The sequence below is a fragment of the Pleuronectes platessa genome, chromosome 21 (genome assembly GCF_947347685.1).
Source record: "Pleuronectes platessa chromosome 21, fPlePla1.1, whole genome shotgun sequence".
NCBI classification, from domain to species: Eukaryota; Metazoa; Chordata; class Actinopteri; order Pleuronectiformes; family Pleuronectidae; genus Pleuronectes; species Pleuronectes platessa.
In genome coordinates this window covers 2,273,051-2,285,456 of record NC_070646.1, presented here as the reverse complement: position 1 = coordinate 2,285,456, position 12,406 = coordinate 2,273,051, and the positions used below count along the sequence as shown (strand labels likewise).

The window sequence follows — 12,406 nt, the reverse complement described above, 5'->3', positions numbered from 1 at the left end:
CATTTAATCCGGCAGAATGATTCATAACTGGAAATGTTTAAAAATGGAAACAGTGAAGAGCAGCTGCTTCGGTGTGACCACAACTTGTGCTCCGGCTCGGTGCCGGTGACGTGGTCCACTTCAGAGCATCTGGCTGGATCCAGTCGGTGCAGTAATCGGTGCTTTTAGTGGCAGGAGAAGCTCTCGTGTGCCGAAGTTAAACGAATGTTCCTGTCGAGGGTGAAGTCAGCGAGCGCTTTGAAACTCTGATGAATGTTTCCTTATTGCTCTTCGCCCACAGAGCAGGCTGCAGTCACCGGAGAGGAGACATCTCAGGAATGTTTTTCTGAATCTGCTTTAATAATCACGGCGGAGGAGACTCTGCCGAAGCCGTTTACGATAAATCAATAAAAACAGAACAAGGTGAACACGACTGTCGAGGCGATGAAAGAAAATACGTTAAACTCGGTGGATGAACACAATCTGCCGTCGTGGGTGTTTCTGGCAAACGTTTACATCCCGCACTCACAACACCGACCAATTAAATCTAATCCATAAATGTGACCACCCCCCCGCGCGCCTTTAAAAGGAGCCTCTATGGTGAAAGAACAACATTCCAGTTTCATTAGTTTACACTGCTGATATTAATACTATCATTACCATTGGACATGGTTTATTTTGACTACTATTACCACTAATACAATAATAGAGCCTAATAGAGGCTGAACGAGGGGGAAAACGGGCACAGGAATCGACTCGGAGCCGTTCCACCCCCAGCAGCTGCAGCGGGGGGCCCACAGGGGTCAGACGTACAGTAACACTTGACCCCGGATCCCTGTGAGTGTGTGTGTGTGTGAGTCTGTGTGTGTGTGTGTGTGTGGATCGTGCATACCAGCCTCCCGCCTGCTCCGGTCCCTGCAGACCAGCAGAAAGGGCAGTAACCTCTGAAGGCTTTGTTTGGTTGGCCGGAGTCTGAGCATAGGCCCACTATTGTAAGTCTGGGGACTCCTATGCTCAGGCTCTTGTTTTCTTTGGGAAGCAGGAAATTGGATGACTGGCTACCTGCTACAACAACATCCTGTACTTGAGAAGCCGTCTTTTCACCCATACCCACCTATTATTTCCCTTTTCCATCATACGCAAGTGGTCAGCCAGCAAACCTTTTTTTCTCTCTCCCCCCCCCCCCTGGTCCTGGGGGCCCCGTGCGTGGGTTTGTCCACGTTCCACTCAGGTTGAGATCAAATTGGCCCCATCCAGATGCTTCCGTTAAAAATAGTGTGCGGGGGGGCCAAATACTTTCAGCTCCACCTTGTCAAGTTAATGGTTCTTTGTGAGCTCAGTGCAATGACAGTGATGGTGTGCAAGGACCAGTTCAAACCCTCAACACTCACACACACACAGACACACACAGACACACACACCTACACACTCTCAGGTCACCTCAGAGCAGTCGTGTGCAGCCCTCAGATCAGGTCGGGTCTGCAGGAGAGCACTTGCCTCTGTGAAAACATTCTGCAGGATTACAGCCAGGATCTCTGTGGGCGTTGATGGGGGCCGGATATCCAACCCCCCCCCCCCCGTATGAGATATTAATGAAGATAATTATGGCTTCGTCTGGAGGGATTATGTGTAAAGCTCGCTCTGTCACAGGAGAACACCCGGGTTACACGTCCGGGCGTCGGGATTCCTCTGGATTCACATGCAGGAGGATTTCACTGATGAGACGATGACACGATGAGAGAGGCACTGAAATGATTTGAGTCTAATTCAGCCGGATTCATTTTGTCAGTCAGATGTTTGTTGATTTTTTAAACCGAGGACGTTTCCTCAACCAATCAGAGGCAAGTGGCAAATTGGCCCTGCTGTCATGTCCAGTCACCACCAACGACGTGCAAAGTGGGAATGTGTCAAGAGCCCGGGGCCAATGAGGGCCCTTGGTATTAGGTTTTATTATTAATAGAGTCTTTCTCTTTTTTAAACATTTGTGTTATTATTTACTCGATTTTATTAAATTGTGGAGTAAATGTGATTTTCCTTGCAGATTTGCGCTTCATTTGATGTTCATCTATATAAACTACTGCACTTTTCTGTACATTGAGTGTATTAAAGACGTAATATCTGCTGTGTAGTTTACTCTTTGGCACAGATTGGTTCCAAGGTCATGATAATAATTATCAGCAAGATAATTTAAGCAGTATTCATTATTCATTATTTATTTGCAAATTGCAATCTGACACTCTTCACTGTCTTGCATTTCACTTTTTACTTCACTTTTTATATCTTTTATCTATTATATATATTTTATTTAGATATGTTTATGTCTAAATAAATGTTACTTTGTATAAATATTAGAAAAAGGGGAGTAAATAAGAAGTAAATAGTGAGTAAATATATATTGTTTCTTTTTATTGCTCTTCTTATGTGTGTTGTATTTATTGTGTTTTTATGTTTTTATGTTCTATGTTCATTGTATGCACCAATAACCAGAGCAAATTCCTTGTAGGTGTAAACTTACTTGGCAATAAATACTTTCTGATTCTGATTCTGATTCTGATTTAACATTTTTATATAGAGAAAAAGTTGTAAACACACCGTCAACGTCGTTAATGTGCTGACAAACCGTTTCCTGTTTGATTATCCAGCAGACGACTAAATACTCAGTTGGAGTTAGAGACACAGGTGGATGACAACCTTAAGGTCATGAGGACGATAGTGAACTGATGGAGTATGTGGTGGAATTCACTTTAAAGTCATTTTACAGCATTTTTCTGCCTCCACCACAGGAAGTTCGATATTAATAACAACCACAAAGTTCTGATTGTTGAGCTGCTTTTTGTCCAGCTTGAGAAAATATCAATCTGGATCAGTTTTTATCACCACATCATCTCTGTGGACCTCGGCTGAAGCTCTTTAGCACGTTCACGCACTCATGACTGATTACCTTCAACGTCGACATCACAAGCAAACTGCTCCTCGGTTATTTTGCTCTCAAGTCTCAGGAAGTGCGGTCAGATAATATCGGGACCGAGCGGTCGACCGGTGACGAAGCCGTCGGCCGAGAGAACTCATCCGGCGACTTTCCGATCGGAACGAGTGGAAGAAATTATCAGGATATTCTCCCCTGTTTATTTTTTTATTTGCAACAGATGATTTATTCTATTTGCAGAAACAGGCAACATCTGTGTTTTATCAATAACATTCAAAATGTATAAAAAAGGAAGAGTACAAAATGCTTGACAGGAAAAAAAAACAAAACTATATTCTAGGGAAGGAAACTAACAAAATACACAAAATAGGACCCCGGAGTGGGAGGGGCTTGTGGCTTGGCAGCTCGTGTGCAGTCTGAGTTTTCCCAGGTGGTTGTAGTCAAGCGTCAGAAGGCCGTGATTACAAAACTGGAACCGAAGGGGGGGGTGCCCTCAAACACAATCACGTCAGCGTCTGATACCGGGAGTTATCAGACGACTCTGTCACCGCTCTACAATGACCACGTGTCGTCCAGAGTCGCTCTGCACACAAATCAACTATTTACAACAAGTGACAGTGAAGGAGGCGCTCGGGGGGGGGGGGGGGGGGGTTTCATCCCGGGAATATAAAAAACAATATGAAAAGTCTCTGGGATTGTTCGATTCCCTCCGGTCCCCGGGTCGCTCTGGTTCCCCCCCCCCACCGCCCACTCGTTCATTCAGAGCTGGGCGACGCCGCCGAGTCGATGTCGTCGTTCTCCGGGTCGTTGGGTGAAGCCGACTGCCCCCCCTTCACCCTCTTCCACTTCATCCTCCTGTTCTGGAACCACACCTTCACCTGCAAGCGGAGGAGAAGCACAGGCTGTCAATCAAAACCACGTTCTAGCTGTTTTATTACGCAGCTATAATCAGAATACACAAAGGAGGAAACTGTTGTGATTAATTGGAGGGAAGTCGGCCGGGGGGCAAACGACTCCCTGGTGCCCCCCCCCCCCCCCCCCCCCCCCCCCCCCCCTTCGCAGTAATTTAATATTAATGCGGCCGAACATTCGTCTGCAATCATTTAAATAATCTATGCAAAGAAAAACACACGTTCAGGTGAATGACTGCTGATTTTAAACTTAATTTATTAAAGTTTTTCACTGAAAATAAACGATTCAGTTTGATTCTAGATCTGAATCTTTCTCCCCCACAAGTTTATTTTCTCTATACAATCATCGGTTTTAATAAATAAACTTAAAATACTCATTAGTTGGAGCTTCGTGAATCTGAAGGAGTTCAAACTACAAATAAATACTCTGCACACGACCTTAAAATAACAAGTACTTCACTGTACACACTGTGCTCGGTGGGTTTTTACCATAGTTGAACCTGAAACAGGATCACCGTGGTTTTCTGTGTGTTTTGCAATTTTTTATCACAATTTACATGAGAGTCAGCAGAAAAATAGACAAAATAATCCCCCCCCCTCAAATCTCCCGGTGCTCTATAGGAGTTGGCTCGGTTCACGTTGGCCTTGCTGGTTGCTGCACGAGTTGTCGGTGCAAAGCCCCTCGGCTCTGGCTCAAGGCGCCGGGCGGAGAGAGTATCGTATGGACAGTGAGTCAAAGGAGTTTGTCTGTCAGGAAGTCAGCGTACACAGGATGTGAGTTTACACACAACGTGGATCCACGGCTCTGGAATGAGAATATCATGCTCTGACTGTCCGGCCAAGAGCAGCAGCAGCAACGTGCTCTTCCTGAGGGCGGAGGAGGAATTTCAGGGAAACGACAGGCAGCGAAAAAACAACTGCACGTAAAATCTGTGATGGACGATGTCACACGCTGATTACACACGGTGACAGATCACCAGGAAACTGGGAGGAGGCAACATCAGCCTGGAAAGAACCGATTCAATCGAGGTGCAGATCTGGATCAGGGAGCAGATCCACCACTTTTATTACTTTATTAAACATTGAAAAATAGTTTTTTTCAATATGCATTTTCACTTATTTCCCAGTGAATAACTCATAGAGCTCGATAAGAAAGAACTCTGGAGGAGGGATGTGAACTTCTGAGGGTTGTTGAAGGTTTGATCGTTTCCTCACGCAGCTGGATTCTGTTGTTTTTAATAAACATCATTCAGAGTGTCGGAAATATTGCATTTGTTTGAATGGGAACTCTTTTCTTCACAGCTGACTGATAGCCACAGCACCAGGACGCCTTTTTAAAACAATAAAACCCAGTAAAACCAGTAGGAATACATCTGGAACCAGCGAGACAAAGCTCAAGCTTCCTCTCCAGAATGTGGGGAGTTATGGGTTTTACACAATAAGATATTAAACAGTCTGTAAGATGATTAGAGCAGCTCCCAGCTCCGTCCATCCAACCTGTGTGCAGCGACCTCTGTACATCCCACTGAGCCCCCCCTGCCCCCCCCCCCCCGCCCCCCCGCCCTGCACTCCCTGGACCAATCTGCTCCCACGATCTGAAGCCTCCTCGTCTGCTGCTCATCGTGACTGATTGAACGGACGGCACATGGCCAGAGCATGTAGGATGAGTGGGAGCAGTGGGAGCTCTGAGCGGGGATGGAACCGGGCTCTGTGTGTGTGTGTGTGTGTGTGTGTGTGTCGGCCTCTCTGTACAACTCAGTGTGTGTGTGTGTGTTTTTCAGAGGGTCTGTGAAATAGATTTAGCAGCAGACGGCAGTATGTGTGGTCACTGTGGCACCGCGGCCTCATTAGGAGGAGCTGGGACACTGGGCCTGACAGACACACACACAGACAGACTGGGGGCTTTTTCTTTTTCTTTTTTCTTTTTTTTTTTATCCGGCAGCATCGACACATGTTCGCCCGATTTCATCAGGTCTGGAGCAGCCGCCCACTCGTTAGAGCTGCTCGTCATTCTGCTGCGACCACAGGAAGAAAAGAGTTCTGGAAAAAACGTCTCATTGTGATTCAGCTGCAGTCGTCGTTTCAGGCTTTGTTATAAAAACCAGAGTGGACGTGGAGAGATGAGTTGTTCACTTTGAGTTTCATTATTTATTATTATTTAATTATTTAAAATCAGATGTTCCCTGATATCTTTTAGGGTTTTAAACGTTATTCTTTCTACTAGATTTTTGTTTTTCGGGGGATTTGTTTCACTCTCTCTTCTTCTGAGAGCAGATGTTTGAACACAGATTGATGTGCAGCGACTGTGGAATGATGATTATTATCTCATCCCTCATCCAAGCCCGGGGGGGGGGGGGTTACCTGTCTCTCTGTGAGGTCCAGGTTCACGGCGATCTCGTAGCGCCGCAGCCGGGTCAGGTAGTTGTGGTGGGTGAACTCGGCCTCCAGCTCTCTCAGCTGCTCCTTGGTGAACGCCGTGCGCTCCTTCCGGGCCTTGCAGGTGGAGTCCACCTTGAAACCGGAGTCCTGGATATCTGGAGAGAGAGAGAGAGAGAGAGAGAGAGAGAGAGAGAGAGAGAGAGAGATATGAGTTTCGTGCAGCGTGAGTTGGACGCCTGGTTTTCTACTTCAGTCAATTCACTTCACGTTATTCCATCAGACGGCATCGTGCATTTAGTCCTTGAACCTTTTGCATCACTTTCATATATAAACACTTCATCTCTATTCTTTCTTCAAACCTCCAGTTTGACTCACTCACACACGATTGCATCACTTCACCCATAAACGCTTCTATTTAAATGTTATCCACGGCTAATTTCGATTTGGATGAGCTGTCCGGTAATTTGTTGACCAGCCTCCAGTCGACTGTTAAAGCCGAACTTAAAGACTTTTCCAACCAACAAACCACAACCTCAAAGCCTCTCCAGTGGGAGGCCCCTCGTATAGTAAACACCCCAAACCCGAGCACCTTTAAAAGGGAGACCACCCTGAGGCCTGTTCACCTGTACCCACCTCGTGCACGGTGAGCATCTAGTGCACGTGAATCATGTATGTTCACCCTTTGTTTGTGTGTTTACGTGCATGAGTGTGCAGCTGGACATGTGTGCGTTTTTAGCATTGGGTGGTGTTGCGTGTGAGAATGTGCCGGCGCAGGGCAGAGGCCACCAAACCAGCCACAGAGGGACTGAGTTAGAGGAGGAATGCAGCGGAACATCGTTAAAGCCTCTAACAAAAGAACAAAGGTGCGGATGTGTCCAGGTCTCAGTGTGTGTGTGTCTGTGTGTGTGTGTGTGTGTGTGTGTGGGGGGGGGAGATATTTCCTACTGGAGCACTCGGGGGAAATACACATTAACTCATCTCTACATGACAGCGAGTACAGCAGAGAAAGAGCTTGAGATCTCTATGGAGGCAGCAGCAGGGTCGATATTATAAAAAGCTTTTTTAAAAACGAGTCATGTGACGTTTATTGCTCAGATTTATAGATTTCTCTGCCACCATATTTCTGGCACAATTTTAAAGCTCACTTACCAGGATGAATTTAAACGAGAGCTGGACGACTTAGCGTTGGGTGAAAACCTCTCTGCTGCATTAAAAGCAAATTAGCTTTTTGTAATAACTGTGCATTAGCAGCGACACCAGCAGCTGATGTAATCTCCAGAAAAATGGTTCTAATTTGTCAGAGTGAGGAGTTTTGCCAGAAGCGCCGGGCCAGGACCTGAACTGCACCGGTCCAGATGTGACTGGGCAGACCGGGACATGTGTGCAGTTTGTGTGCGTATCTGCTTAACGTGTGCGAGAAAACCTGACGTGTGTGCATGTGTCATGTCGGAAAACCTCCTAGCTGCGGTTCAAACATCATTAAGGGCACGCCGCTCTGAGTGTGCCGGCGCTGCCTGGCCGGGCCGGGCCTGGTCGGGAGCCGGGCCAGGCAGCTCGAGTCAGACCGAACACCTGGCAGGGGCACACACACACACACACACACACTGGCTCTCACTGAACAGGCCCCCAATAAATATCCTGCACAGCCAGGGGCCGTAAACTCCCAGCGAGGAGGCTCCTGCTCCCAGCAGGGTCCCACGGACTAACAGCATTTGGTGCCTTTTCGGGGCAGATGGTGAGAAACAGTCGTTTGTCTGAATCAGGAGGAAAATGAAAGCTGTTGTAAAGTTAACAAATGTTTCAGAGTAAATAGTCCAGATGGGAAAATTACACGAGTGACTGATCAAGTAATTTGTGTGTAAAGGTCAAAGCCGGGATTCACAAGGAATTAGTTTTACTTATTTATCGAAGGCAGCGATCGATTAATGAATAGAATGATAATGTTTGCTCGATAACAAATTATTTAATCATTTAGTTACATGAAGAAACATAAACACCTTTAAATCCAGCTGTGGTTGATTAGCACATGTGTGTAAGATGCTTTGAAACACAGTGGGTTTGCTCACATGTGTAATCATTTGTAATTATACGTTTATTAACTGTAATTAACGCTTCACAAGAGGAGTTATAATTATTATGAATCTGTTAAAACGTTTCATTTGTTCACAACTATGATTGTTATTCTTTTCTGTGTTTATAAACTGCCAGTGAACGTTGAATTAAGTTTGAATGTTTTATTTTATCGTGAAACAGACGTTTTTTATGTTTTTCAGAAATTCATTAAATTGTAGGAATTACTCACATTAATAATTCTACTAATACTAATTATAATAGTAAAAATGAAGCTAGATTTTCTCTCATTTATCCATATTATAAAAACATATTTGTCCAACCTTGTGTTATAGTCAGTATCAGACTTGTGCAGCACATTTTCATACAGACACACACAGTCTTTACAGCAGCTCTATAGAAATGCCTTCAGGACATTTTCCCTAATATTCTTTCTGTAGTCGATGCACGACTACAGAAACCCACGAGCTGATGTAGTGGTCAGACATGTTGCATGCACTCAGTGGGAGATTGTGTTACGGCTTAACGACAGGAAAATGTCAATGGATAAGAATGTAAAAAAAAAAAAAAAAAAGAGTGGGCTCGCTCACGGGCAAGTGATTTTAGCAGACGTGGTCTGGCATGTTTTCAGTGGAGGTTACAATAAGGTAAGGAAGGGATGAGGGGGGGGGGGTTGGGGGAGGTCTGCACCCCCTACCCCCCCCCCCCCCACTCCTCTTAACTGCTTGTCAAGTCGTTTTTTTTATTCCCTGATAATTACTTAGTCAGATTTGGACGAACTTGACGTCCACTTTAAAACTTTGTGTAGCAGGAACAACAAACAGGATCAATGTGTGTAACAACATCTGGACTCTATGATGGTGCTAACTCCACCCATCTACGAGTGGATTCACATCAATACTGAGACATATCGTTAAATATCTACAAAACATATACAAACAAATACTCTTGAACCCTAAAGAGTTTCAGTACGGACAATTATAAATACAAAATATTAATGTAATATCATTAACAGTGCAAAATACTAATCTGACTTCATAAATCCTGTGTGAGGGGAAACGGGCGGAAAGTAGAGGATCCAGATGTTTAATGAAGTTTTATCTCAATTTAAACAGTTTGATATTTAGCGTATTTGAACTTTTACATTAGACTCATCTTTAACTTTTGCTCTTATTGTCACATGTTCTACTTTTAAGAGTTAAGCTGCCATATTGACGATATGAGTAACGTTTGATTCCCATTAGTAAAATGAGCTATGGTAGAAAATAATAATTTTTACTGTTTATCCATAAACGTACAATGATCCGATTTCAGTGCTTCACGACTTGAGGATATGAGACGACACTGAGCTCTAATGGAAATAGTTTAGAATCTTTTTGTGAAGCAGCCGACAAACTCAAATCTGTGGAATATCCTTAAAAAAACATTTTCTACATGATGTCACTTTTTCTCTTTCCTCGTCAAAAGTTATTCTTCTTAATATTTCATCTTTCGTCTCTAACTGCAGCTCGGTTGTGTATTAATCAGACTTCAGAGATGACAGATCCACGAGCTCCCAGCAGCCTGAAGCACCTGTGATGCCTCTTAACCCGCGGCCGTTATAACACAATAGGTTCTATTTCCAACGGATACACAAACGCAATGAAACGTTCAGGAGCCTCGTTAATCAGCCCGGGGCCTTTTGAATCCCCCCCCCCCCCCCCGAACAATACGAGGATGCGACTGCAGCTCGGAGCGTGTGTCTGGAACACAAGAGTCTCGTCACCTCCTCACCCTTCACATAGCGATGTGGTGAGGCCGCTGCTTCCAGACCAGCCTGGTGAGGAAACAGAGCGAGAGTCTCCCGGTGCCAGTGGAACACGTCCTGAACCGTGAGATTTAAAGCAGCACAAACCGGCTGCGTGGCTTTTTGTTTACACTCGTCTACAGAAATATGAGTCATACTGGGAATCCTGATTTCACATTTTTTTTCGGGGGGGGTTTTGATCCAATTAAATTAGGAAAGTTCCTCAGAACTTTTGGGTCGAGCTGATCTCTTGGATCGTGACCATGTTTCCTCCCCTTCTTCCCCTCAGTGTTTCCACCAGTGTGCAGTAGAAGAAGAGGAATGTCCACTATCTGTTTTAATACTCCCCGATGTTCTGTTAAAGGATGATTTCCTCCTCTAAGCTCTGCTGCCTCTACACACCAGCCGCCATGTATCCCAGCATGCCCCTCACTCACCTGTGACATCTCTCTTCCTCTTATTGGAGCTCTTCTTGTCGGAGTCGGCCGACGCCACGCTCTGGGGTGAGTACTCTCCCTCCAGGCAGCCGGGCCCAGCACCGGGCAGCCTCTCTCCCCCCACACTGTCCAGGTCGGGCCCTCCGCCCCCGCCGCCGCCGCCGCCCACCACCGCAGCGGGGGGGACGACAGGCAGGCAGGGCTCGGGCGCTCTCACCCGCGTCTCACAGGGGTTGAACTGCCACTCGGCTCTCTGGTAGCCGCCCTGGCTCTCCTGGTACAGTCTGTCGTCGCGGGGGTAGGCTGCGTGGGGGGCGGTCGGCACCAGGCAGGTGCTGGAGAAGTCCGTGTAGGCCAGGAAGTCCGGCTTCTGGTGCAGGGAGAAAGGTCCCTGCTGGTAGGGCGACTGCAGGTTGGCCCCCGGGACCCCGGAGTGAGGGTTCCTCATGCAGCCCCAGATGGGACTGCCGGGGTGGGCGCTCCGCATGCAGCTGCTGGCCGGCTGGTCCATGGTGATGCACAAACTCTTCAGTTAGGTCTTAATTCAAGTGTTGTCCTGGTCGAGGAACTTGAACCCTCGTCTCAGAAAGTGAGTCACAACCGCAAATCTGTATCTCTGTCTCTTTGGAGAATCATCCACTTCAGCACATCTTCTTCTCCACTCTGAAAAGCTCTCTCCGGTCCGAGGCCTCCGACTCGTCCAGAGTCCAGAACGCGTGAGGACAGACACCTTCCTGTGGCGGCGTGCTTCCCTCTCTCTCTCTGGGAGAGTGCGTGACGTCCTCTGGAGCCTCTGGTCCTCGCACACTTTCCCCCAATGCCTTGCACTCGCACACACACACACACACACACACCCTCTTCCCCCCCCTCGGCTGATCTGAGTTGGCCTGTGGCTCGACAGGAGAGCTGCGTCCGCAACTGCAGGACTCCCCTCCTCGCGCTGGCTGTTTTCACAACTCTTCTAAGGCTCTCTTGACAAGTGAGCCCTCCTCCTTTTTAAACATATAGGTGGGAAAGAGTGGCAAGTTTATGGGGTGTAACGTGAGATTGCAGAGGAGGAGCCCTGCCGGCCACATGTTGGTAGTACCCTCCAAACAACCCTGCTTCATCAACTATTAATCACGGGGGAAATTTTATACGCACATCTAATGGGCTTTCCAGACGCGGGGCTCTTTAAAGGGACATTGTCTGTAAAATATAAAAAGTGAGCACCCACCCACATGGGAACCAGGGACCCGGACTCACTTCAGCTCTTTAGCACTTTCTGACACCCAATTTAGTTCCTTTTCTGACACCCTTCGGGGGAAAGTTAACCCCCTGGTCCCTGCCTGTCCCGTCCAATCCAAAAACTCTTTTCTTTTTCCCCCTTCCTCTGCTTTTATGCATGTGTGTGTGTGTGTGTGTGTGTGTGTGCACATTAAAGCAACACACCCAAATCCACCTGGCTGGACTTTCCCTCACTTTCCGAGGTGATAAGAGAACCGGGTCCGAACTCTTGAGGTTTTTCTCGCTTCGTTGAAACACAATATGAAATTTCAGAGCCATATTTCAAAAGTACAAGCTCGTATTTTCTCTCAGAAAACTCCTGAGTTTGACGTCTTGAGATATGAAGCAGTAGCTGCAGTTGTGTGTGTGTGTGTGTGTGACAGCAATCGCATGTAGATGACCCACATCTGGATCAAGCAAGGATGTAATTATTCAATTTTCTGATCACTGATTTTTAATCTCTGCACGCTGCTCACGAGATGAAGCCACTTCTCCATGAAGTAACGTCTCTAATACCATTAAAACCTTTTTGGCTAAAGCCGACTTTGGATTGAATTTCAGCGTATCCGTTACCCAGTAAACCCACTGAACCACACTTTACAGAAATGCAGAGTTTTTTCTCCTCATGCTGCTCATATTTGCGCGCTGAGGT

The 12,406-nt window shown here is 46.5% G+C and overlaps 1 protein-coding gene across 1 annotated transcript; it reads right to left on the bottom strand.

Annotated features, from left to right (window-relative positions):
• Positions 1-3,660: 3,660 nt before the first annotated feature.
• Positions 3,661-11,395, bottom strand: meox1 (mesenchyme homeobox 1). Its single transcript, XM_053414173.1, has 3 exons — positions 10,489-11,395; positions 6,178-6,350; positions 3,661-3,783 (listed from the first exon to the last, which is right to left on the bottom strand). The coding sequence occupies exons 1-3, from the start codon at positions 10,997-10,999 to the stop codon at positions 3,661-3,663; spliced, it is 807 nt and encodes a 268-aa protein (XP_053270148.1). The 5' UTR covers positions 11,000-11,395.
• Between the last annotated feature and the right edge of the window lie 1,011 nt (positions 11,396-12,406).